The sequence below is a fragment of the Pelecanus crispus genome, chromosome 5 (assembly GCF_030463565.1).
Source record: "Pelecanus crispus isolate bPelCri1 chromosome 5, bPelCri1.pri, whole genome shotgun sequence".
Taxonomy (NCBI): Eukaryota; Metazoa; Chordata; class Aves; order Pelecaniformes; family Pelecanidae; genus Pelecanus; species Pelecanus crispus.
The window spans coordinates 69,495,444-69,521,930 of NC_134647.1; the positions used below are offsets into that span (position 1 = coordinate 69,495,444).

At 45.5% G+C, this 26,487-nt stretch overlaps 1 protein-coding gene across 1 annotated transcript; it reads right to left on the reverse strand.

The window, feature by feature from the left end:
- Nucleotides 1–2,328: 2,328 nt before the first annotated feature.
- Nucleotides 2,329–26,487, reverse strand: SLC5A9 (solute carrier family 5 member 9). The gene is made up of 14 exons (XM_009491067.2): nt 26,359–26,487; nt 24,841–24,912; nt 22,192–22,296; nt 20,169–20,333; nt 17,462–17,567; nt 16,817–16,897; nt 15,831–16,036; nt 14,883–15,018; nt 13,852–13,959; nt 13,538–13,688; nt 12,137–12,305; nt 11,272–11,487; nt 4,846–4,993; nt 2,329–2,537 (listed from the first exon to the last, which is right to left on the reverse strand). Exons 1-14 carry the CDS (start codon nt 26,485–26,487, stop codon nt 2,329–2,331), a joined length of 2,001 nt encoding a protein of 666 aa, XP_009489342.2.

The window sequence follows — 26,487 nt, forward strand, 5'->3', positions numbered from 1 at the left end:
ATGAAAAGGAAACTCCCCCCACCCCCAATCTTCAACCAGGAGGAAAAATATAATCTCTTTTTGGTTTGGTTTTAATTTTTTTCAGCTAAATACGGTGTTTTCCTAGAGTATACAAGGAAAGGTCAAAATGCTTTGAGATTACGTTAGTTTCTTTCAAGAAAACATTTCCGACTCCCCCTCCCCAACGATTCTTTCTTCTTTTGTTTTGCTTTAGTGGTTCAAAGCAGAGAAGTAAGTCAAATAAATTTACCAATGAAATGTGTTTCTCCTGTGGGGCACACAGCTGGCTGCATCTGGCAGTGCAGATGGCTCCATTCCTTCTGTGGGCCAAGCTCAGGGATGCAATCACATCTCTCAAAGCACATTACTTTGTTTAACTGACATAGACATCACCATTTTAAAGGAAACTTCATCTTCCAGTGTCCATGGGGTGAGATGGGGAGGGGAAGAGGTCAGCATCATATATCCAAAGATTAAAACTATTTGTCCCTTAAAAAAAAAAAGGCTTAGTAAATTTCACCTCTGTTCTCTGCAAAACTGAAATTTTCTTAGGGGAAAAGAATAATCTCAAATGTTTATAAAACTGCCCCTGTATTCCTCATCCTGCTCCACATTGCTTTCCCCATGGCTTTAGCGGATGTGTGGTCCAAAAAAGCCAATAAAGCCATTGAGCTAAGTGCTGCTGAGGGGCTCTGTGGCTCAGGAGCACTCAGCACCTTGCTGCTCTAGGTGAGGAGGCGAGAGCCCTGGTATTTCTAAATGCATTAGAAATGTGTCTGTTATTATTAGACATTTACCAGCTATTAATCACAGCTGGTAACTTGATTTCCTCTAAATGTTTTGAGGCACCCTCTGATCTGAGCACCACCTGCTTGAAATTGAATAGTGGAAAGGCAAGGCAAGCTCTGCGTCGTATGCCTCTTCCCACGGGGATGGGCAGGAGACTGCCGGGGCTGAGATCTCCCTTATTCAAAGAAAATCTACTTTTTCCTCTTAGAAAAAGCAAATGCTTTTATTGACCTGCATGAGCACAGCACAGACCCTGTCCCGCATGGCTGATTCAGTCTCCTCCACCCAAACTGAGGATGAGCAGGGAACCGTGACCTGGGCTCCTGTGCCAGGTGGGCACAGAGCCTTGTTTCTCCTCTCCTTGCTGGATTGTGACTCATTTTCTTCATCTTTATGGCACTGCGCTTCACCACATGCCCTCACCTCCCCATACAGCCCATGCCTGGTGGCTTGGACATGCCCCTCGGATGCTGGAGTGGAGGGGTCACATCTCTGTGGGCCTTCTCCAGGTGAGCATCCTAACCACGAGGCAACGATACTAACAGTGGGTATTGCCACCTCTTCCTCCAGAAGTGGTTTAAAACGTTATATCCATGCCACATTTCATGATGATACCAAGGTGGGTCAGAGGGGCCTGGACTTGCCCAAGGAGCACAAGGCCCAGTTTTGGACCTGGCCCAAGGAGGGATATTTCCATTCCCTACCGCAGCCAGGTCACCGTGGTCCCAGGGAGACCTTTGTGCGTCAATGCAGGATATATAACCACAATAACCCAAAGTCAAAATTGGCTTTGTTACTAAGGCACCTTTATTGCTGGTAATGCTGTTAAGAGGCAGGATTAGCCCGATGAGTAAACAAGGTCAGGCTGTTGTAAAACCCACTGTCATGCGGCAGAGTGGGCAGAGTTGGGGGGGGGGGGGCTCAGGGAGGGCAGGGAAGCCCCCGTCCCCGCTACCAATGCCAGCTGGGGGGGTCTAACACAGGTCCTGGAGTGGCTGTGGGAGCCAAGGTTGTCGCTACTGAGCTAATCCAGTAGTTCCACACTAACCCCATCTGAATTTTGGCCGTATGAAAAAACTGCAGGTAGTGCTTAAGTCTCCTTCCCCACACCAGTGTAAACTGGAAGTCCTTCCACTAAGAGCAGAGGTGCAAAGTCAGCCCCAAGCTGGTGCATGAGGGTAGCGAGGACCCAGCCATGCCACAGATGGACTTTCCAAAGCCTTTGCTCCTTGCTGGGCTTGGCTCTGCAGCTTTAAACTTGACCCCAGGTGTCCTGACTTCACCCACATGCTGTCCCACACGTCCCCTGCATCCTGGATGTGACCAGTTTTGAGTCTTGGTCAGACCTTATCTTATGGAGAAACCAGGCCCCGCAGTCACTTCCAGCAAGCAGTGCCTGTGGGGAAGGGCCGTGCCAAGGCATGCCAGCGCCTCCAGGGACCATCACCAGGGTCTCTGTTACCTGATGCCTCTGGCTTACACATGAAGATGAGGACCCCTGAGAGAAACCAAAGCCAGCAGGTGCTGCCTGACCCCACCTCAGCCGAAATACGCCCACAGAAAGACATTAATGGTCAGCAGGAGAATAGCATTAACATTGCAAACAGTCTTCCACAGGGCCTTTTCTTCGATGCTGGTGAGTCTCCGCTCCAGGGCAGCTCTCTCCTCCTGGGATAGGGTGGGCGTTGGGCCGGTGGACAGGCCGCAGAACCACAAACACAGCATTTTCCAGCAGGGAGGCTTGGATGCTGTGAGAGACAGACAAAACAATGGGTGTTATCATCTAGCTGGGACTTTTCCCTCCCTCCTTCCACCAGTTTGGAGGTGCGTTGACCAATATGGAGTGGGGCTTGAGATGCACCTTAGATGGGAGATGATGGGAGATGATGGGAGATGATGGGAGATGATGGGAGATGATGGGAGATGATGGGAGATGGGGGAAGGGAAGGGATGGGAGATGATGGGAGTTGAGGGAAGGGAAGGGAAGGGAAGGGAAGGGAAGGGAAGGGAAGGGAAGGGAAGGGAAGGGAAGGGAAGGGAAGGGAAGGGAAGGGAAGGGAAGGGAAGGGAAGGGAAGGGAAGGGAAGGGAAGGGAAGGGAAGGGAAGGGAAGGGAAGGGAAGGGAAGGGAAGGGAAGGGAAGGGAAGGGAAGGGAAGGGAAGGGAAGGGAAGGGAAGGGAAGGGAAGGGAAGGGAAGGGAAAGGAAGGGAAAGGAAGGGAAAGGAAGGGAAAGGAAGGGAAGGAAGAGAAACTCTGCCTCAACCATGTACAGCACAGCCTGATTACAGTTGGTTGATTGCAACACCAATCGTTCATTAGTTAATTAACAGACCTCTTCCCCCTCCTCTCCGAGCCTGCTTCCATCCACTTTCACAAATTCCTGACAGCATGATGGTCCATTTAGAGATCTCCTGGCTTATTTATTACACTTGACATGCCAGGTGAAGTATGTGTTTTAATTGTCAGCCCTGTGCCGTGTGTATTTCACTGGCTGTGCTTTCCAAATATTTTTTGAAATGCAGAATGTCATAAGGCCTTGAAAAAGGTGTTACCCAAAAAAAAAACCTCATTAAACTGTCAACTGCTGTGTTTTGCATTTCCTTGCCCATCATTACTAATTACCAAAATACCAAGACATTTGTTTATAAAAATATGAGCTATTTAAATGAACTAGGAATTGATAAGAAATAATAAATAATACTGAATGGCTGTATTCAACTTAAACCCAAACTTACTCTATTGGGAAAAAAAAAAAAAAGATAAAAAAAGATATTTCTTTAGTTGTTCACTTCTGTTTAGCTTGGCTGTAATTGGTACCAGTGTCCTTTGGACAGACCAGCAAAAGGCAGGAGTGAAGAAGTCTTGTGTATGTGCCTTTCTTCTGACTTCTGCTCTGTAACCTTGGAAGGTTAAGCTCAAAACCAGAAAGCTGCATTTTTTTAATGGATTTGCAGAATAAACCTCTGTCCACTCTGAAAAAAACTTGCCTATGTAGCATGTCCTGCTACTTTTCTGTCTCCTGACAACTCTTTAAGTTAATTTGACTCTTTGCCTTCCCTCTTATTAAATACTCTTGGTAGGACACACAGCTATTTAAGCAATTTGGGTCTGAGTTTTAATGATGGCTTGGATCCTAAGGGAAGATGGAAGATATTGTTGGCATAATGTAAATGAGAAAACTGAGGCTTGTAGATTTATGCTAGGACAGCCACAAAGTGCACACATCTGCTCCCAGTGTCTCATGGTCCCTTCAAGACCATGATACTATTTTGATACAGTATGTTATGGCATCACTGAGTGAGTTTGGCCAGCAGAGCTCACACAGGATTAAGGAGAAGGCATCTCTAGCACATACACAAAGGTTTTACCTCCTAGCAATGATGAGGACAGGAAGGGATGCCACTTTTATATGCTGAAAGTTGAAATTACAGAGCCTGCTGCGACTTTCACAGCTCTGGCAGTAGCTGACGCTTTGGTTATGCCTGTAGTAGTGCTATGGAGCTCCTCAAGATCATCTTGGTGAGACAGACAAATAGATGCAGTGTCACGGCACAAAGCCCCAGTGTCAATGGGGTGAGGAGCAGTGTCCCAGCAGCACAGACCTCCACCCTCCCAAGGGATGTTTGTAGGTGGCCGTTGACTCCCATCTAAGGAGTCCAGCATACCATTAAGTGTCCAGGCCTGAAGTGCTAAAATAACACTGTGACTTGGGCAGGGCTGGACCGGGGTAGTTTGCCTGGGTACACAACTTGTTCTAGGGAGGAGGAGGAAAAACATTTTACTGAATGGTGAGTTTTCTTTGTTATTCTGGAATGGCAGCTCTTCTGAGCCTTTCAGAGGACTGCGACATGAAGGTAAATGCTAGAAGATATGTTGGGAGGACCAAGAAGAACAACACTTTCATTTGTCACATCCTCATCGCTGGTATACCCATAAATACAATCCCCAACTCCAGTAAATGCAACAGATGGCTTCTCATGAGCTTTAGAAGGACTTGCATGAGATCTTGGCTGTGCACACCACATGAGAGTGCTTGTTCACAGCCAGCCACCCTACCTGCCTCCTCCTTATTGTCTGAATCTGCACTTCCAACCAAGGCTCCCTCTCCATTGGCTGGACTGAGCTGTGCTGCTTCAGTCTTGCAATTTTTCAGGTCAATGGCAGGTGCTTTTTTGTGTCTTGTCCACCACGTCAGACAAGTGAGCTGCAAAGTGGGACAGAGAACAAACAGGTTATTGCCTGTCAGTCCCAAACTGGCATGCCAGTTATCTCCCTCTTTGATATGTGCACATATCCAAGACAGTGCTGAGAGACCTATTCTGGGGCATCAGTTGTTCCCCCACTATCTCTCACCTCCCTTCTGCACAGGTGCCCACACCCTGGAAAAGAAGGCTGGTACCATCCAGTTGTAGCTGAAAAGCTGAGAAAAAGTGTGAATTAATCTAGTTTCTTTCATTCTGTTTTTTTATTTAACCTGTTCCATCCCTGTTTCTACCAGGAGTAACCTTTTAATAGACATTGAAGAAGCAGTTTCCTATTTGCTAGGCTGACTTGATTGACATGAAGTAATGATGATCTGTGTCCAGAATGGCAGACCTCCAACAGGGAAGGGTAATAAAGTGAATTTAAAAAAAAAAAAAAAAAAGAAGCCAAGATAACCCTCTCCGGATACAGTCAATCACAGATAGTAATGGTACCCTCAGTAGAGAAAGATCAGTTGAGTGCTGGCATGCAGATATGTGGCCATTGGGGCATGACACAGATGTTTCACAGTGGAGACACAACGCAGACATTTGGCCATGGGAATGCTGGTATTTGAGCAGCTCCTCCTCTGGGACATGGGGAGGGACTGGAAGATCTGTCTCAGTTGTCATTTTACAGGAAAAGAAAATCCATTGTGAACATTAAACCGCACAGTTGGGACAAGCTCACATCAAAGCAGCAACCTGAGCTTTGGAGCTTCCAAACGAGCTTATCTCAGGGCTCTTAGTGGGAAAAGTAGCAGTATTGTGTCTCTGCTCTGCAAGTGCAAGTATGCATTCAAGAAGTGAAACTGTGTGGGCAGACAGAGCCATGGCGGCAAACATCAGGTCACAACTCGCAGGGAGGATTATACCATAGATTAGACCAACAGGTGTAGTTACAAGTAGAAAAAAATGAGCTGTAGGCACATACTGTAAGCCTTGCCCATCCAAACAACTTTCCTCTTTTTTGTTTGCATGTTGGTTTGGCTTTTTTTGTTCTGTTTTTTAATTCCAGTTTTCTCTATTGGCCCAATACAAGACATTACCTCTCTCTGCAGTCTTTCAGTGAAAGAATCATCAAAGCCATGAAAGACAATCAGTCCTGGAGAGACTACCATGGCTGCAATCTGCTCTGTTTTGCAAAAGCAGGAGGTCTGAAATTCTTACCCTAAGGCAAGTCTGAAACTCTGCTCCTCCCTGGGACTCAAGGAGTGCACAGGAGGCATTAATCCTGCAAACCTCACAGTGGTCCTTTTGCAGCTGTGGGGTGGGGTTAACCTCCCAGGGGCTCAAGTCTTTGAATTTAAGCCAGACCTGCTGCTTCTTTGGCCAGCCATGGCACACCAAGCAGCTTGATGGCATTGCCACTTCCTAACTTCTGTGTGCTCTGGCTGAGCCAGACAGCAAGGACTACAGTCATCAATCCCACTCAGATGCAGCTGCCCAGGTCCATGGGCTGCCCTCCTGCTCCAGCCCATCGGCTACTCTGCAGAGGAGCCACGAGATGGGACCTGCGCAGCAAAGCTCAAGTGATGACAACAGGTCGGGCAAAGTCACATATTTGCCTGACAAGCGGCTGTGTCCCTGCTCTGCCTGTATGGAAATGACTGTCTCAAATGGGTCACTTACAAAGTAACGTGAGTTTAATTTCTGAATTTTACACACACAAATCTAGGCAGGAGTTTCCAGTTGACACAAAATGTTGCATAATTTCCAGAAGATTTATAGCTTTATTTAAATAATTTTCAACCAAGATGAGCATTGGGCAGGGCTAATCTTTCTTGTCACGATGTGCTAAATTGCTTTGATTTGATGATCCTCATCTTTCTCAAGGATTCTTTTTTTTTTAATCACTTAGGAAATGTCACTGGAACAGAGCAAAGTTTCAGCATACTAAAGAATTTCCAAAACTTTTTTTCTTTTCCCTCCTCTTCCCATGTGTCACTGAATGACGGTCTCTTCACATTACAGCAAAATCTGCAAGGGTTGGAGTTTACCTGGGGTACAGACTGCTAGACGGGAGCGATTCCCAACTGAAAGCACCAGAGATACACAGGTAACCTCACTGTGTATCATCTCACTGCCCCACCCAGGAGATGGTGTTTTGGCCACCATGGCCAAATAAAGCAAGCCACCACCCTAGAGGGCTGCTTGGTGAAGCATCACACCCATGCTCCGGCTTCAAGCTCCCCTGTGGCAGCTTTTGGCTGGTTGAATTCCTTGAGGTCCCCCTTTCTCCTCCTTGCCATCGTGAGGCTATGGAGGCCACCGCAGGGCTGGATATGCTTCCCTAGCACAGACTCATGGAGATGTGGGTGGGGATGGGGGAGGCAGATGATGGCATGTGTTTTGCATGCCTGGAGAAAGCAAGCAAATAGATAAATAAGGAGAACTTCTGACAGGAGCTGCGTTAGCAGAATTGACTTGGACCTTGGAAATGCTGCCTGAGGCCGCCATGCCCAAGGGCAGGGGAGTGGGGGGCTAGCCGCTTGGTGGGTCCCAGGGAGCCCTGTGGCTCTGCTCCCCACTGCAGAGCCATGCATGGGCACCACTTGGGGAGCCCGGTGTCCACCCTTAGTTTGTTCCTCTGTGGGTGCCTGGTTCCCACAGGAGCCAAACAAGCTTTGCTGTCAGTGGCACTAAATGATGCTGTGGGAGCTTCAGCTGTAGCACCTCAGGAGTGCACGGTGTGGGTTCAGGCCAGCCAAAGTCGGCTTGTTGCTCCTCCTAGGCCATGCACCTAAAAGAGCCACTGAAGCCAGACCTCAGGACAGAGAGAAAACATCCCCGACTCCAGAGCACATCAAGTAGAATTGCTAATCCATCAGCCTGTCTGGGTGAGCCCTGACCCCTGGGGAGGTGACCTGCTCATGTAGCACTCATGCTTTGTGGGCTGCTCCTCTCCCTTTCCACCCTCACATTCTCCTTGGACAAGGGAGTTTGCAAGAACTCAGCAAAGTTTTTCTTTTGTTGTTTGTAAACTAGAATAAATCCTTCTGTTCCAAAATGCCATCTGGCACCTGACAGTTGTGTTTCAGCTTCACAGTCTCAAATTTAATTGTAAGCTCTTTTGCAGGGTTTTCAAGGACGGCGTGACACAATATGGACTACCTACAATGAAGACATATGAACTCTGGAGCATACCAAACAAATTCCTTGCATACTTGTTTTCCAGCACAGCATCAATCACCACAGGGATGGGAGAGTGTCCAAAACAGCAGGAGAAAATGCTAGAGCTTGCAGTTCTTGGATTGTAATTCATTTAAAGCCAGGCACATTAGCTGTACCACTGTAACATCAGATACAAATCTCTTTTCTCCTTTTGCCCATTTACTATCTGAAAAGCATTGAGATTCAATATTTAAAGTTGTCCAGTGTAGATCCTCAGCTGGTGTAAAGCGGCATAACTGTGCTCAACAGCTGCTCCTGGTCTTTGAAGGCAATGGAGCTATGCTGATTTACATCTACTGAAGTATGATCTATCACTATATTTCCTTGGCTTTTTCTTTGGTGGCTTGTTTTTCTTTTCCTTTTGCTTGACAAAATAAATGGCATAATTCCTAGCTCTTATACAGTGTCTTTCATCATTACATCTCAAAGCGCTCCACAGATAAAGGCTAGCAAAACTAGCCCCATGTGATTTTTGTGAGAGAGATATCTGAGGCTCATAAAGGGAATTGACCAACACATGGGACTGGGAATCACCAGAGCTTCAGATATCCTCAGCCAGGACATCCACTACCAGCCTCCCCCTCCCCTCCCCCACTATCATGGGGACATACAGGCTCTTCACTGCATGTTTGCCCACTTGCATGCCAAAACCCAGCAACCCAAGGTCACTAATGGGCAAAAACAAAGTTCACATGCTAGTTTCTACCCAGAGGGTTAGTCTGACACGTCCATCCTGATTTCTACCTCCTGCCCTTCCTTCCCCAAACCCTTCTGTCTGAGTACAGCCACAGACCAATTTGAGATGAGGAGACAAGCCCTGCTTGCAGGGCACCGTGAGAAACCATGCCACCAGGAGTGATGGTCCAAACCTATGCCTGCACTCATGTCTAGGGCAAAAGTTAGGGTGAGTCTGACTGAGGAAAATGAAAAATGTTAGTTTTAATGCTGCCTACTCAGATTCATGCCAGACAGGCAGCAACCCAGCAATGTTGGCACCTACCTCAGCTTAAAAAACACACCTTCACTTTGGCTGTTCTCTGAGGAACAAGGTCAGACCTTTCCTGTTGAAATTGGGGATAAATAGTAGAAACTGAATGGAAATCAAACTAAAACCAAATAGGGGCAGACTCTGCCATTCCTCCCGAGCTATGGGAAGAGGGAATTAGCTACCACTTACTGGTACAAATGGCCTGGCAGCCCATCTCATTTTCCTTGTAGTGGGAAGATACTGGAGGGGGGAGGCGGCACATGGGACATGGATGGTCATCACCATCATCAGATGATTGAGCTGGATCTCTGTGTCCAGCCCCTCACTGCCACAGGCAATATCATTAATTCTTATTAATTTTTTTCAACAGAATCTCTTATACAGAAGTCAAGCACTGAGCTCAGCACTATGTGGGGTCCATAGCCTACCAAAAGGTTATCTTGAACATCCCTCTTTAGAAAACTTCCCCCAAAAAGCCCAGCCTGTGTTTGTTCATGGTCAGCACCACCCTTTAGCAAGCTCGCCTCCCTCCCTGGCTCTCCAGATGTATCTGGAGGACCAGCCACCACCACTCATCCTTTGTTCCTCTGGAATAAAGTGCACACAGCTGTTTCAGACAAAACCCTATCCTCCCTGACTATCCCACTGGCTTTCCTCCCTGGACCGCTTCCAGTCAGAATTCACCTTTTCTGAGCATTGGCTCTTTGAAGAATATGTCAAATAAGGTCCCTTAAGTCCAGCATATATAAACTCACTTATTTCTACTGAAAATCTCCTCTAAGGAATCTCTTATGATCATAACCTCTCTTTCCCTGATGCTATTATAAGAGGTCTTCATCCTGAACTCCTCCCCTCAAAACATGCTTTTAATATTTTTATACCTCTGAGGTCAGACTAAAAAGCCTGTAGGTGCTGTGGCCAGTTTCTTCATTTTCTGAACCATTGGTATGATGTTCACTATTTGCCTGTGCTATGTTAATGCATCTTATCTTGCTATTGCTGTGGGCAGGGAGCACTGCACATGTTTAGTTATCACAGGTCAGATGATGAGTGGGAACTCATTAAACCACAGTAATTAATTGCTGGCAACCATCTGGCCACCCCTGAGCAGTAGTGAACAACGTAAGCAGCAGAACTAATGGTGCCTCCTTGCCAGTATTTCTCTCTCCCATGTGGATCCTCTGATAGCTAATAAAAGCTGAGCCTTTATCTCAAAGCAGACACAAAGACAGTCTCTCTCTCCCCCCCTTTCCTCTATCTGAGCACCTGCTTTCGTGTAATCTTTAGGAGCTGGGTATCTTTGACACCACTAACATTCAATCAAACATTGATGGAACTGGTTAATGCTTTACAAGTTATGAGGAAGCAACAGATAGAAAATGTTATGATAGTATCACCCTTATTTCCTCATGCAGTTAGACAGGAAAAAAATAGGTCTTTTAAATCTATCCAGTAACCTTTGTTTGGACATAGATGGCAGGTTTTTTATATTGACAGCTGCTTTAAAACTTGGGACTGGGAAGAGTTGCTTTAAGGTTTTATTATATAAAGCCTCCCAACTCTGCACCATTTCAACATGTTAAGCAGAAGAAAGTTGTGCCTGACTCAAAGTTATTAAATGTAATTGAGATCACATTGGGACAAAATGTTATTTTCCTAAATGCCCATGTTGCAAAAGATATTAATCTTGTTTGCCTGCAAGATTGATGCTGGTTCTGCTGAAACAGGGTAGATGCTACAATTAGATATATTTAATTCTTCCTCAGCAGTGCTCTGTGATATGATTTCATCTCCTTCCCCTTCTTTTTTTCTTTCTATTCCAGTTATGATGGGCTGTGGTGTCTGCCCAGCTCTAGGCACAGCGTGGGAACTCACACTCAATTTGAAGCACTTGGTGCCTCAGGAAGCATTAACACTATGCAACCTGGGGGATAGAAAGCTGAGGAGCAAGGGCTTCTTTGCAGTATATGCATTACACACCATTTCTTAACCATGGGAGGAAAAGAAAAGGACATATTTCAGAGATTTTTGGAAACCAAATGGGGCTCTGAGAAAAGGGTGTCACTGCAAATCACTTACCTTTTCTTCAGGGATCGGTGGGGTGCAGAGACTAATAAGGACAATGACAATTGCAGTGAGGACACAGAGAATGAGGGCAAAGTAGAGGTAGTGCAAGTCCTTTAGCACAGCTGGTCTTCTGTCCTCCTCACCACAAGATGGTGCACTATAAATAAACTCCATGATCATCCGAACAAGACCAACAGCTAGCCCAACCATGAGGCCCCAGAAAGCACCCTGAGAAAAGGCAAGCATAAAGGAAAGGTCACCGCATGATACCTTTGGTTAGTCTTCCCTTTCCCTTTCCCTTTCCCTTTCCCTTTCCCTTTCCCTTTCCCTTTCCCTTTCCCTTTCCCTTTCCCTTTCCCTTTCCCTTTCCCTTTCCCTTTCCCTTTCCCTTTCCCTTCCCTTCCCTTCCCTTCCTTTCCCTTCCCTTCCCCAAGGCCTTTTATGCCTGATGGAAACCCACACTGACATATGTCAAAGGGGGATGTTTTCAGTTAAAAACCCTCATTTTGTCTTTCTGCCCTTGAACATGGAATAGATAGAGCACAGACAATGCAAGAATCTTTTCCTAGCAAAATGCCTCCAACTAGGCTTTGACACATCATTGCTAAAGTGCAGAACAACTTTGCCTTTTGTGCTTTCAAATGAGACTGCTAAGAAGTACCAGTTGCAGTGGCTTCTTGGAAGCAAATGTGCATACACTAGAGACTGGGCTAGGATCCACTAATGCGTGCCAGGGAAAGGTTGTCTAATTGTCACTGTTTAGCTGGACTGGCTTTAAGTTTAAAGAGTCTCAAAAGCTAGGTAGTGAGGGAAGAGTTATTTATTTATTCTATCAAATTAAAGATGTATATAAATTGGTTGTTGACACTCCACTTACAGGCTCATTAATCCTCTTGCAGAAGATGGCCAAGATGAAGAGAGCTGTGATCGGTGGGGCTAGATAGCTGGTTATAGACTGAATGTAGTCAAAGAGCTTGCCACTGTTGGCTGATTGAATGATCGGGATCCAGAGAATACTGATGACTACAAGGATGAGGATAAAGACTCTGGAAGATGAAGATAAAATTATATTAGCTCTGCAGATGGTGGAGTCCACCTAAAAATTAAGTTTTGCAACAAAACACACTTCCAATTGCTCTCAGAATTTCCTAAGAAAAAACCCCACAGATCAGTCTCAAGAAGCAACTTTTCCTGTGTACACAGGAAAAGAGAAAATTTTGCTCTTCTAGAAAGTCAATTCAACCAATTCCCAGAGCTAACTTCACAGATTTCAGAGTGATCTGAGCTAGGACTTGCCAGCCAACACGCATGAAAGGTCCACAAGGGCATGGTGGCTCCCATGGTGAGCTGGATCAGCGTAAGCCCTTCAACCTGGTGTGTCCTAGAGAGTGGTATATTCTTCAGAGGACTAATTCTTGGATGTGACAGAGAAAGGGAGCTGAAAGCTTGTGGAAGCAATCTTTCTGCCACCTTTCTAAGGAGATAATGTGCTCAGCCTCGTGCCTTTGACAAATTCCACTTAATTTGCCACTTATTAAAATTGCTTCTGGGGTCTCAGGTGCATACCATAATCCTCCTTCATCTTTGCATTGTATGTTATAGAGGTTTCTCCATATTGCTGAACAAAAGGTAATTTCCCTCTTACTACTGGTGGCATATGAGATTGCCTGCAGCCTTCACCCACCCCACAACAAAGTTTAGAAACTTAATGCTCGTAACAGAAGAGGAAAAGCACCACAAACAGGTAGAATGCAGCTTGAATTCTGCTATCAGGAGGAGAACTTTATACGCCTCTGATATAATGCACTACTAAAGCTTGCTCTAGGTACAGCGTGGGAACTCACACTCAATTTGCCCTCGCAAAGGGCACTATAACTTATCACAGAGATAAAGAGCTGGGAGGCCCAGCTCTCTGCACTTTTCCCTGGAAAAAAAGGAGTAATTGCAATGTATGATTCCTGTCTGATGCAAAAATAACATGTTCTTGAAGATTCCAGAGCACCTTTGGCTTTTCTAAAAGTTACATTTAAGGCAGTATTTATGTTAAGTTTAGAGAAGAGAGAGGCAATGATCTACCTAGCTCAGTGGTACACTTACTGTTTCTCTTTGACCAGGTCTATCTGAGATGAAACTGGAAAATATAATGCTCTTTCCCAGGCTGCATTCCTGTTCTATATTTTAGGCACCAGATTTTTCTCAGCGAGTCCAGACTGAAGAATGTAAATGCTGCACTCAAAACAGATTGTGAGAGCAACAAGACATAAAGAAATGTAAGGACCTGCCCACAATCATCAGCTCCTGCTCAGAAGCCTTTCTGCGGATCCGCTGCCAGATGTCTATAACGAAAAGAGTGCTGCTGCTGTTGAAAATGGAGGTGAGGGAACTCATCAAGGCTGCCATCATCACAGCAATCATCAAACCCCGGAGCCCTGGGGGAGCAAAAAAGGGAAGGAAAATCAGGACTAGACCTTTGGCCTCTCAGCACTGTTTTTTCATCCCAATGTCTGGTAACTGCAGAAAGATTTCCTTATCCTTAGGATGGATATGGGCAGTCTGATCAAGCCCACCTCCACAAGTGTAAAGGTTTCTCACCATCAGGCATGAGTTCTATCACAAGTTTGGGGTAGGCAATGTTGGAACAACCCACTGCAGCTCCACAGACCCTTTTACAGACGTCCGGGTCGACACAACCCACTTCATCTGTAGAAGACAGGAAAATACCAAGAAGTTGATGTAAACCTCATTGAGCCATAGGTTGTTTAATTCAAGGGAACAAAACTTGATGCCTTGTGTGGTTTTATATAAATTCAGAGGTGCAGCTGGAATACAGCTAGAATGAGTGGAGCTGAGAACATTTTACATCATAAAATAAAGGTGAAACTTCGAGATGACATTTTGTGATTCTATTCAGGGCACAGATATAACTCTCCTGGATGTTGCATAATTATAATCCTTGATGATTTGTCATTTGTGGGAACTGGACTGTTTCCATGAACTTGTCAGCTGGGTTATCAAGGGTGTTGCAGGCTGAGTTACTCCTATTTGAGGAAATCTGGGAGAGAGGCACTTGAGACACTTATACTTTCCTCCAGGAGTGGTCCTCTTAACCAGGGTATTCTTCCTGGGAAGTGGTATGGAGAAACCTGAAATGAGAGCTCCTTGGGAGACAACATGAGGGCAACTGTTGCTCTTTCACAAAGGAGAGCTGTTTTGCATAATCCACCAGGAATTGAATGAATCTATGTGGCAGATGATTGCTAAAACTCTCACCAAATACTTAATGAAAGTAATCCATAGGACCTGAAGGACAACCTCAGTCCTTCTTGTATTTCACTTCACTGATTTTCTCCAGATAGGCAGAGGCATGCAATGTCCACAGCTTGGAGCAATATGCCCACAAAGGCAAAATATGCCCCATATGGATAGTCCCAGTTACTTCTGCCACTGTGGGAGCACTGGAAGTGGAGGAAGGGCATGGGAACATCAGTGTACAATAGGAGTACATACAAGTGTGCCTGCAGGGCAGCAGAGTTTCTGAGATGTGAAAGTGCTGGAGGGCCTGTGTGGGATTAGTGGTCATGGAAGGTATAAAGCCCTGTGGCAAGGAACATGGAAAGGCTTACCTGGGTAAAGAGCTCTGCTGATCATTCCTGGCATGACAATGAAAAACATAGGGAAGATTTTCAGATATCCTCCTAGCACTGATCCACCTTTGGCATGGGAGAGGTTCTTGGCAGAGAGAGACCTCTGGACTATCACCTGCAATCAGTGCAGAAAGGGAGCAGAGAGTAAAACGGAACTACTGCAGAGAGCAGGATCCATCTTCTCTCTGATTCTCATTCTCATGGATGACTTTGATCCAGCAGGATCCCAGGGTGTTTTGCATGTCAATGGCAACTTTCCCATCTCCGTTGACTGCAGCCTGCTGCCACAGCTCAGAGCTCAGTGCACAGGCTATAGGAGAGGGCAGCATGGAAATTTTCTTTACAGAAATAATTTTGCCCTTGACTGAAATGAAGCCACCTTAAGGACTGGAGACAGCAGCTGTACAGCAGCAAAAGACCAGAAATGAAGCAGACTGTGGTGTTTTGGTAAAAGTTCAGTGGTGAGTTTTCATAATTATCCCATCTTAAAACACAAAAGCACCGTGTCTTGAGAAACAAATACATTTTTTCTTGTTTGTACCTTGGAAAGGAATAAGAAATGTGAGACCTCCAGGAATAGGAATGGCTTGTCTAGAGGTCTACACAAGGTCACTGCAGAGACAGCTCCAGATCCACATTTTCATATCCTTGTCACGCTTACGGCATGAAGATCCCTGGTACTCACGAGCCCATAGTGGGATAAAGATGGAAGAAAATAAGCTCTCTCTCTGCACTAAGAAGTGCACAGAATTAGCAGCTTACTGAGCAGGTGGAAGGAGTGAGATATTCTGGTCTAGACCAGTAAAAAGGCAGTAACTCCTGCACAGTGATACATAGTCATGTTTCAGCTCACAGAGCCACAAACTGAGGAGTGGACTGGAAATAATAGTGTGGTGGTTTGCCTGGAGAGGGAAAGACTTTCTTTACCTGGTCAGTGCACCAGCACCACAAAGCCAGCACAGAGAGGCCAAATATAAGGCCAGGCCAAGGAATGTCTCCTGTGACTGGATCCCTGAACAAATGAAAGGCATCCACACGTGGGAGGTGACAGGTTGTGTTCGGGACTATGATCTTTGGTATCGCTGTGCTGTATTTCTCCTGAAGTCCTTCATACCAGCCAACTTTTTCAAATCCTGAAAAGGAAATGACAGTGATTTAAGGTCTGGTGCTCCCTGCAAAGTTATTTCCTTATCTGAGTCTCATGATTACTTTTCTTTTCTCCTATCGTCCTCTCATCTCCTTTCTTTTCATTCCATCCTTGCTTTTGGCAGTCAAGGTTTCTACAGGAGTTAGTTGGATTTTGCCCAGAGTCCTTGTGGTTTTAACAGTGCATCCTGGAAGAGGATCAGTGCAGGAAAACCTCCATGATCCTAATCCCCACAATGTCCTCAGCATCTAGTGTTTGCTCAAACACCATCCAAGACCTGAAGCAGGAAGGTATGACATGAAACAAGATACATCTATACTTCTATTTGCCAAGAAAGCTTAAAGCAAATACACATGATGGTCAGTTCCTTGTTGCTTTTTCATTTTCTTATAACTCTCACTTACACCCAAATGAATGTACAGCAACTCCCAAAGTCAACAGGGAAAGTCAGCAGAATTACTCTAAAATTACATGAGCATAGTGAGAGCTGAATTTTGCTCTGGGAATGCAGTGTTGCAAGATCTTTGGCAATTCCAGGCAAACTCAAACTGGCGAGGTGGTTATCCAGTACCTCACTTCCATACAGTTAGTGCAAAGGATTGAGCAAGTCTGACAACTTGGCAAATGAGAGTTGTGCTGGCACCACTTCTGTGAGTGGTTAAAACTCATTTCTGCACCATACATGGAAGGGTGAGGTACTCTGCTAAGGTCTAATGACCTTGGGACCATTAAACCAGTGTATGATGACACTGCAGGTTCCCCTTACCTATGAACATGAGGACCAAAGCTCCCAGCACCATGATCAGGGTCTGGAGTGCATCTGTGTATATCACAGCCGTTAAACCACCTGTCAGGAGAACCAGAGACACCAGGCAGAGTGCATCACCATGTACAATGAAACAGGTACCTCACCTGGAAAATGGTTTTTCTTGGCCCCAGCCCTGTGATTTCAGGACAGACCCATTGCGAGAAGCTGGCACTGATATGGTCCCCAGAAGCCTATAGCTGTCACAAACCCTTCTGTGAGGAATGGCCTGAGGGCTTGTCCACATTCATGAGAAGACTTGGAGGCCGTTGAGCATCTTAATATCTAAAGATGCTAATGTTGCAAAAAGAGAAAAAAAGAGCAAATACGGGCAGTGGTAACTATACACACAGCAGGAGCGAGGAGCCTTCTGTAGTGTTAGAAAATTCTTGAGATAACAGTGATGTTCCCCCCATACTAGTTTTCCTTGGGCCAGGAGGGGAGAGGGGAATAGCCAGAGGTCCCCAACAGCTGGGAGTGACAGGGCAGCATCTGGGGCAATCTATCCCTCAGACCAGGACCTGAATACTTTCCCCCATGTAGGAAAGGGGAAACTTATATCCTAGGCTCCAGTTTATAGTGTTTCTTTTAAAATCAGGTATTTACCAGCTATGGTGTAGACAGCAGTCACTGCTAGCAAGACTACAGTGGACAAGTAGAGGTTCCAGCCCAAAGAGATTTGGATGAACAATGCTCCGGAAAAAATGTCTGTCTGGAATAAAAAAAAAAAACCCAAGGGCAGTCTGGCATTAGTAGTGCTTCGTGCAAGTGAAATCTAATAAAGCAGCCTGCAGCCCTCTGCGGCTGAAAGCATTGACGAGGGAGGACACCATGAAGGTGAAGTGGAAGAGGAGGAGTGAGAGCACGCGGCTGTTGGCTGTGAACCTTCTTGTTCTCAGTGTAAGGAAAATCCTTCCTCTAGGTCAGAGCTCTCAGAACCTAGGAGCTGGGGCAGCAAGAGGATGAAAATCAAGGTCCCATACCAATGGACTACAAAGCAACCAAAAGACTGTCTTATAGGCAGCCTTCATGACATGTAAGCCTCACTGGCACAGACAGGTATTGGTGGAAACTGCCACTCCTTTTGCTGACTGTGAAGACATCCATGGGGAGCAGGCGCCAATGTATCTGCAGGCAGACACGGGAGGGAAAGGGGGGGCAAAGAGCAGAGACCAGGTTCTTCCCAAAACTACTTCTTGGTGGCCTAGTGGCCAGGAGGTGTCTCCTGGTGTCTCCTGCTTGAAAGACCCTTAAAGAATCACTGATGTCTTGTGCCATGATTTATTTATCTGAAAAGGTCAACAGCTTCCTTTTCTATTCATGTAGTTCAGCATACTAGAATGACTCCAGAAAAACAGGTTACACTTGCTGAGGACCTCACTAGAAGTACAGAAACCACTATCAGCTTTGTTTTATTTGGATCTACTGGCAGAGAGTGAAACCAGAAACTGGGCGAAACCTGGAATTATACAGATAACATCATTCAAATGCAGAAGGTGATATGGGAGATGTGTACATTGGGCAATCAATTTGAAGGATACCTGCAAATCTGTTATGGGGTGAGATACAGGTAAAGACATTTGCCAAGGGAGACAGAAGGGATGGGGCAAGATTTCTGTTTGCTGTGCCTGAAATAAACACCTTAAAAGCAAGCTCCCAGTGCAACTCCTGACCTCTGCAATTCTGAGACAGGACAAACACTGTCAGTACACAACAGGAACCACTGTATCTTCTGGTTTTTGACTTCCCAGCAGGAAATACAAACACCTCTGTAGCCATGCAGGATCAGTCCTTTGACAACACTGTTTATTAAGATCTCTGTTTTTCTTTGCAAGCAGGGAAGACTCTGCAATGCCCTAGCTGCTAACCTATGTTTGGGCAAAAAGCACACGGAGAAAAATCCTTCTTGTAACGAACTGCCTGCTGTCCAGCCAGCCACTAAATGAGCTCTCTACAAACAACAGCACCGCTTAATAGAAAGCACCTGTCATGCTCATAAACTCCACCAGCCACATCCGTCAGCCATGCGTGAATTAGCTGCACAGAGGAGAAACCACTGAGATGAAACAGCAATGACTGAGGCCGGGCTCCTGCTCTGAAAGGCATTGGCAAATACTGCTGTGCTGAAGGTCATTTTGAAAGACTGGTCTGGTTTCGCCACACACATTGACTGTGTAGCTGTGCACATGGTGGTGTTGTTGCAGGAGAGATCTTCCATTTACCCCTCATGGGTAAAGAGGCTTCAAATGCCTCTTTACAAGACCTTGTCCTGGGTAAGCTTCAATCCCACAGAGCAAATCTCCTGGAGGCAGTGGTGACAGCAATGAGTGACATGACCAAGAGCTGGCCATTAGAGGAGAAAATCTATCCCATACTCCCAGCCTGGAACTCCTCTTAATGCACCTGTCAGGACCTGAGACGTAATAAGCCTTGGAGAAGGACCCTGAAGTGAGCTGCAAAAGGCACATGGGTGCCTCATCTCCTGTCAATGTCTTCCAAGGTAATTTGACATCTAAATACTTCAGTGGGGTCTAGTGAAAACTGACTTGTACTGGCCGTGGGACAATCAGCTGGAGACAAAGGACTGACATTTTCAGTCCCTGTAATGGACTCTGGAATAGAGTCCTCTCCCTCCAAGGTAGTTCTTAGCAAATCTCTGAGCTTAAGTTCTGCCTCTTTATTAATAGCATTTAAATTAAATGAAATATCCAGTAGCTTACATTGCTTTTTGGCTACCAGCAGGGTGCAATGCTACAAGCAATCCAGGAAAGATGTTGAGTTTTGCCTTAAGCCAGGACCTACCTCCCTTTCACCATACCCTTCTTATACAACACAAGTGACAGAGAGGAATAACCATAACACACCTAATGCTGAAAACTCAGCTACAAGAACAACAGCAGATTTATGATAATTTGAGAGAATTTCATATCTACAAGATACAACCAGCCAGATCCTCAGATGGGGTAATGCTGCAGTTCCCCTGTCTATATTGCCTAAGGTTTGATCTGATAGAAGGGGAAAAGCAGGCATACAGCTTATGGTACTGTTTAGTAATTAGCTGCCATATCCCTGTAAATGTCTCACTGTGCGTTGCTGTTTAATGAGGGCTCTCTCTCTTAGGATACATCTCCATGATCAATACAGAGGCAAGTATTTACTTGAGCAAAGCAGCACACTAACATGCTACTACTGTTTCTGGTAGCTGAGCTGGTCCTTTCAAGGACATCTCAGTTCCCTCTGAGCAGCCCTGCATTGTACCAGGATGACCTACCCCTGCCCTAGACACAAGGGTTGTGTTCAATTGGATACATACGGATATCTTGGTGAATATATAGAGAATGAGGGACAGCACAGACATGTAGATTTGTATCCTCTGCCCTCCAAATCTCTTCTGCAGGTATTCAGGCATGGTGACCACTCCTGCTGCGATGTAAACAGGCACAAAGATCCAGCCAAGAGCCAGAAGTGCCCAGGTAGCCTGTTAATGAGACAGAGAAAATAAAGGCACATGATTCAACACATGGGAAGGTCCTTCTCTGCTCTTTCAGTACCTATCTTTTCTAAGAAAAAAGAAGGGTATGGTGCCATGCAATATGTTTACGAAGCAGTCTGATTTTTCTCCCTGCTCGGAAGATGAGTAGACAAATGGAGGGATTATTACAATATAATTAGAAGCTTTTGAAGCTATCCTCCTAAGCCCTGTGTCTCTCTGTCATGGGTGGCACATCCTGTTCCATCTCCTGGTCTTTTGGGCAAGATGGTGCATTCTGTTGCTCTGGATGTCTGAAAGATGGTGTTGTATTTGGTGGCCTTTGAAACCACTGATGCTGTGGCAGTGAAGAGTTAAGTGATTCAGAGAAGGATGGGAGCATCTGTTTGTTGCTTGATTAGCAAGTGATGAGGCTGAGGCAGCAGACTGTCCCTGTGGAGCATAAAAATAAGCAACAGCAAGACACTGCTGGGATGTTCTCCTTGCAGGCTGATGCAGATGTGCTTCTGTCATTGGTGGATAAAGGGGCAGTTCAGTTGCTTTGCCACAGGTGAAGGTTCTTTTGGAAGGTGTAAAGTCATCTCCCATCATGTATTTCTTCTCTGAAACCCAGCAAAAGTCCCAATAGGAGATCTTGAACATAAGTAAAAGCCATTGGATTATCAAACCTCACCTCCTGGCTGTCTCAGGCCATTATCTTAGTCCTTACATTACATTAGTCCAGATTTTACTTTGATCATTTAAGTTATCAGAAATGAAACTTATCCCTATGAGCAGAGATTGTGAGCTATCAAGGAGAACAGCCATGGCTCCTGCAGCGGCAGGGACTGGCTTAGGTAAAAGATGTTCATATGATCCCTGCAGCTGAGTGATGTCCCATGACAAAGGGAGAGAATAATGGTATATCTAAGGCCCCTTTCCAATCTGAAAGAAATGACTCTAAACTCATGAAGCTAGATTTGCCTTGACATACAATCTTGTCTTCATGGGCTTCTAAAATGACTTGAATAGATTTACTTAAAGTATAGTGATATTGGTATGTCCTACATGCACCAGGATGAACACAGGCTCTGGTTTCTTCACAAAGGTATTAAAGGTGATCTTCATGGTTTAGAAAAAAAATCAGTGCAGTGAATAGAAATCCCAGGAAAGAGCTTTTGGTGGGCCCTACCTGTGCTTGGTAAGTATCTGGGACTATTAGCAATCTCTGCTGATATAGACAGGAGATTTAGAGTTAAGTGAGTGATGTTTATTGTGAGGCTGGCACTAATCTCACTTCTCATCAGTGCAGCTGAGAAATTTCATTAGCATCACACACAAAGGGCCTGGTTTTCATGCTCTGTGTGGTGTCAGTGGCAATTTTCCAGGCCACTTCAATAGGGCAGAATGAGACCTGCCTTCACACCCAGATGTTCACCCCAGAGATGTCACATTTTGGCAGCTGACAGGTGAATGCAGTGTTGCTGATTCTCACGGCTTTACACTGAATTTAAGAGCACATGCTGCTTTTTTTCAAACTCCCTGTACCCAGAATCCTGCGATTATGCAAGTACCTTTTCAGCATTCATTATCTTTTATTTTAATCTCGGTGAGTGCAGACTAAAGCTTAAAAATATGGCCATGTGCTTCTGGGAAGGTCAAAGAGCTAATAATTTTAGTGGATTCTACTTAAACTAAAATAAAGATCTCATGTTTTTAAGGCTGTCTGAATGTCTGCAGCTTCTTTCCTGAAGCTTGAGAAGCCAGCCTTGTAGTTGCTGGCACTATTAGCATCTGATTTTGGAGACAAACCCCCAGTCCCTTTGTAAACAGTGACATCTTAGCGGACAACATAAATGACTCTTACGTTCCACTCAAAGCCCCCAACAGCAAGGCCCCCAGCTGCTCCAGTGCCCGCCAGGCCGATGAATAAGCCACTGCCCACGTTGCTTGACATCAGCGATGCTCCAATCTGAAACACATGGCACAGGCACAAAACCCAGAAAGTCACGTTGAGGAACTTCTGTATCAGCCCAAGCATTTCTGCCGGGCACTCTCTTCCCCTAGGGCCTTGTTTCCTTGTAGGTAGGTAGCTGGGTGCAAATGGAGAGTTGGGTTTTCCTTTATAAAGAAAACTGGCTTTATATCTTAAAATGGGTGTGCCTGCTCCCTTCCACTGCCCCCACTCCAATGCAAAGCTTAAACTCAGAATCGGAGTTCACTTTGTCAACGGTTCTTCTGAGATACATGCCTGTTATGGGGACTACAGCGGGGTGAAGGAAGTCTGGGACAGCCACAGATACCTCTGTGTCCATGAAAGATGATGGATTTCTCCATTCCCTTGTTACTCAGCCAGCAACGTGCCTTCTCCAACCTTGCTGACCCTTGCTCTACATCTCCATGTCTTGCTGAGAGCCCAGCCTCTTTTAAGTCTTGCACTGAACATGCATGTGGTGGTTTACACAGCCAAGGTGACAGGAGTGCTCTCTTGGAGCTCCTCCTAAGGGAGGAGATTCCTGAACCATAGCAGGGACAACACTAGAAACACGCAGGCCTTTTGTTTTTAATGTCTATACATAGGTTCAAAGATATTCAGCTCTGCAGTAGGCTGGAAAATGCAAATGCCTCAGGTTAACTTTAACTGTAGGCTGTAGGCGTGGTAGGCTGTCCCTACCATGGCTCATTGACACCCTAATTAGAAGAATGCAAGCTCCAAGGTGCTTTAAACAGAACAAAGACTATCTGACAATTACTACTTTTATTGGGCAAAAGCCTCACCTCCTTTCTGTATGCCAACACCAAATCTCTGTCAGGGTCAAATGCAAAGTTACACAAAGGACAAGTCTAGCCCTTTTGTCTGCAGAGAAATTTTGCTTTTAGCCACATCGCCTACAAGGAGCTTGTCTCTCGTTAGTACTGCTAAATGTGAAATAAAGAATGATGGGATTTGATCTGCTTCTCACCTTTGAGCAAGGTAAAACATTAATATGGCATCAACACCCACACTGATTCCTGCCAAAAGCTCTGCTTTCTTGTCTGTCTAAGAAAACTTCTGGTTAGAGAGCTGCCTGCTGTAACATGAATTTGCAACTAAGGTGGGGACTGATGCTCTCAAAAGGTGCAAACAGTTTTCCTGATATCTATATCAGAAACAGAAATACAGAAGATATATTACAGAGGAGCAGCAATGTAATATCAGAGTTTAGTTAATGCTGCCTAACACAGAGCAGAAATCTGCCACCCCTGTAAAAAAAAAGTAAAATACATGTAAGCCAGTCATGTACTCAAGGTGAAGGCCACGAGGAGCTGAGCCTGCAGGAGTGCTGCAGAGGTGGAATCAGCTCTCTGACAAACAAAATTGCAAAGTGAACAGTATTAGAGGTTGCTTTGAACCTGGAATCAGGTCAGGAGAGCCAAGAGCCAACCTGTACCCAACAGACTCTGTAGCCATCTGTGGTTGGAGCCAAAGGCAATAGGAATATTTTTCGGGTTTCTTTTTGGTTTTGTTGTTGGTTTTTTTTTTTTTTTAAAAAAAAAAGAAATAAAAAGAAAAAAAGAACAATGTTGAGGGGAAAATGTGCCATTTTAGTATCTTTTAAATTTTCCCCTCCTAATTAGAGAAAACCATCAAGCTAAGCTTTTCCATTAAATGTCACTTGGCCGAGACAGAAGTATAAAGAACATTTAAGAAATAACAGATTTTAGAAAGGTGTATGTGTCTCTGATGGAAGAGGTTGAAAATCTAATCTAGTGAATTTATGGGCAATATACATCCAAAGGAAAAAAAAGAAAAAAATACAGTGTTTTCGTTGAGAAGTGCATTCCGTTACCCATGACTCACCGGAGGGGTATACGGTGCTAGAGTCTGGCATTGGCTGAGAAGGATTTTTATTTCTGTGGCATTTTTATTCCTTTCAAACTTTAGATTATCTTTATATGTACCTTTCACTCCTAAGAAAAGGCGCCTGCAATATATATTTTTTTCTTCTTCATAGTGAATATTTATACTTCGGTGGTTTGAAGTTTATATCCTTCACATAGTTAGTCAATAATCTCAAATTTGCTCTAACGCAGCAAGGGCTCAGAAAGTCCTGGGCTTTGGGATTATTTTTTCTTCAGTCTCCAAATGCTTTTTTACTGGATAGAATGCTCTTAGATTACCTAATGCTCTCTTGGCTTGGGGACAATGGCATCTTTGGTAAGTTGGGGCCAAAGAGTTTCAAACCCAGCTAGGCAGTCAGCACTCCCTCACTTCCATTATGAACATTTTTATTGCTGACTTTAGCAGAGAAATTGAGAGATGAAAAAACCTGAAGATGCTGAACTATCCTTTTGGCCCAGCAGATCCACACTGTAGCCCATTAGCAAAGCTGCATGGGATGATTCCTGGTGGATCCTCTTCATCTCAAGGCTACAGTCAAAACACGTATGGACTGGGCCCCCTGACTAGACCTGCCCTCCTTACATGTGGAATTTCTTTTGAATCATGAGAAACAGTGGGATGCATTTCACTCACAGGCCACCAAGTCATGGATCGTCCAGCTAGGAAATAGCCTCCAATGGTCCCCCGGCTTGCTCGTATCGATGACTGGAAGCACAGGGAAAAAAAAGTGTTTTCCTCCATTCACCCACTTTCAAGTCAGATTCAATGCCCATCCCAGTAGCCTTGAAACTTTCCATCAGCAACCTCTTGCACCACCCTAGTCCTACTCCCTTGGGAGTCACTGCAGTCAACTGGCTCACCCTACACAGAGCAGCACAGACAGGTAGTGCATAGCTCTGACGCAAGCTGAAGCAGGGCCCCTGTGAAAGGCATCTAATTTTGAGAAATCTAGGGGTCTGGCTGCTCTCAGCCATGTGAAGGTACACGTTTGCAGCTCCAAGAAAGGCTGCCCGCCTTCTGATGATGATGTGCATTAAGAGGAAGCATTTCTCTCCTCACTGTCCAGCACCCCTAACAAATGCCTTCAGAGCCAAATAAGGGAGAACATGGCACAGGGGTGAGAATCAGAGGACAACCTTGTATCCCATGGGATGCCATCAAGGACTGTCTTTGTGCATGACACTCAGGGTCACTCCAGGATGGCTAGCAGTGTTCTGCTGCAGCTCCTGCTGCCTTGCTTCTTCCCACTGTTTGGGACTCAGGGTTTCCAGCAGCCCCACACTTGTATGGTCACATCACACAGCCCCATCTAGGCACTGCATGAGAACTGCAGGGATTTCAAGAGCAATAGGATGTCCATAGGCCAGCAAGCCCCTCTGATGTGACTGAGGCCGACTGTGCTTGCTGTTTGCAGCAACAAGGAACTTGCAGTCAGGCACTATAATATAATAGTTGATGTAAAATGCCTATACACATGGCAGCACCCAGACTGGTGAGCAGCACTGCCACCAAGCCAGGAGAAGCCTGAATGCCCGGTCTAAGCATCAGCTCCAAAAATTATTTTGTGGATCTGTTAAGTATGCCAGGCTTCACCCATTGCCTCTGCCTCTGTTTGTGTAGGTTTCTGGTAGTTCAGCTTTGGAAGGAAGCTGCTTGTACCTATTTAATGACTTCTCCTTGAATGTACAAATTGGGAATGAGAAAAAACACTTCAGCCAAACAGAAGATTGTAGGTGTCTATGAAAGAGGCCTTTGCAAAGCAATACAAAGAAAGCATTAGTAACAATCTTTCCAAAGCTTTTTTACAGTCCCGTTTCAGTCTTCTCCCCCTCAAACCCAGCTTTTCTCTTGCCCTTGCCCTCTGCCTGCCCACACCCCAGTGTGAGACTAATTTGCAGCATGGGAGGTAGACATTATCCCCAGAACAACCTCCAGGGAATGACCCCTTGGTTGTCCCCATGTGAGGGTAGGGGTGAGGCCTCACAGGACGATCGCTGTCACCCCACAAACCTGCTCAATAGGCCATGGAATAGCATTGCGTGCAGAGGATGCCCTTTGCAGGCAAACACCTTTGTACCCAGGAGGGGTCCAGGGAGGATAAAAGGCTCTCCACCTCAGGCAGACCTAAACCCAGTCACCTTGGGGACTTACCCATATCCCGACGACAAGGACAAAGATGAAGTAAAAAACCACAACGATGATGTCTGCCACCCCAAAGGCCACTGTCATGTCCCCCGGCAGTGCGGGCAGCTCTGTGGTGGCTGGAGTCGGCTGGCTCAT

What these genes read in the sequence shown, in the direction of transcription:
- SLC5A9 (XM_009491067.2), bottom strand. Translation starts at nt 26,487, where the DNA reads ATGAGCCAGCCGACTCCAGCCACCACAGAGCTGCCCGCACTGCCGGGG. An exon ending in TCCTTGTCGTCGGGATATGG is followed by an intron (nt 24,913 to 26,358) that starts GTAAGTCCCCAA and finishes CTGTGCTTCCAG; the next exon opens with TCATCGATACGAGCAAGCCG. An exon ending in TGCTGTCTACACCATAGCTG is followed by an intron (nt 16,898 to 17,461) that starts GTAAATACCTGA and finishes TTCTCCTGACAG; the next exon opens with GTGGTTTAACGGCTGTGATA.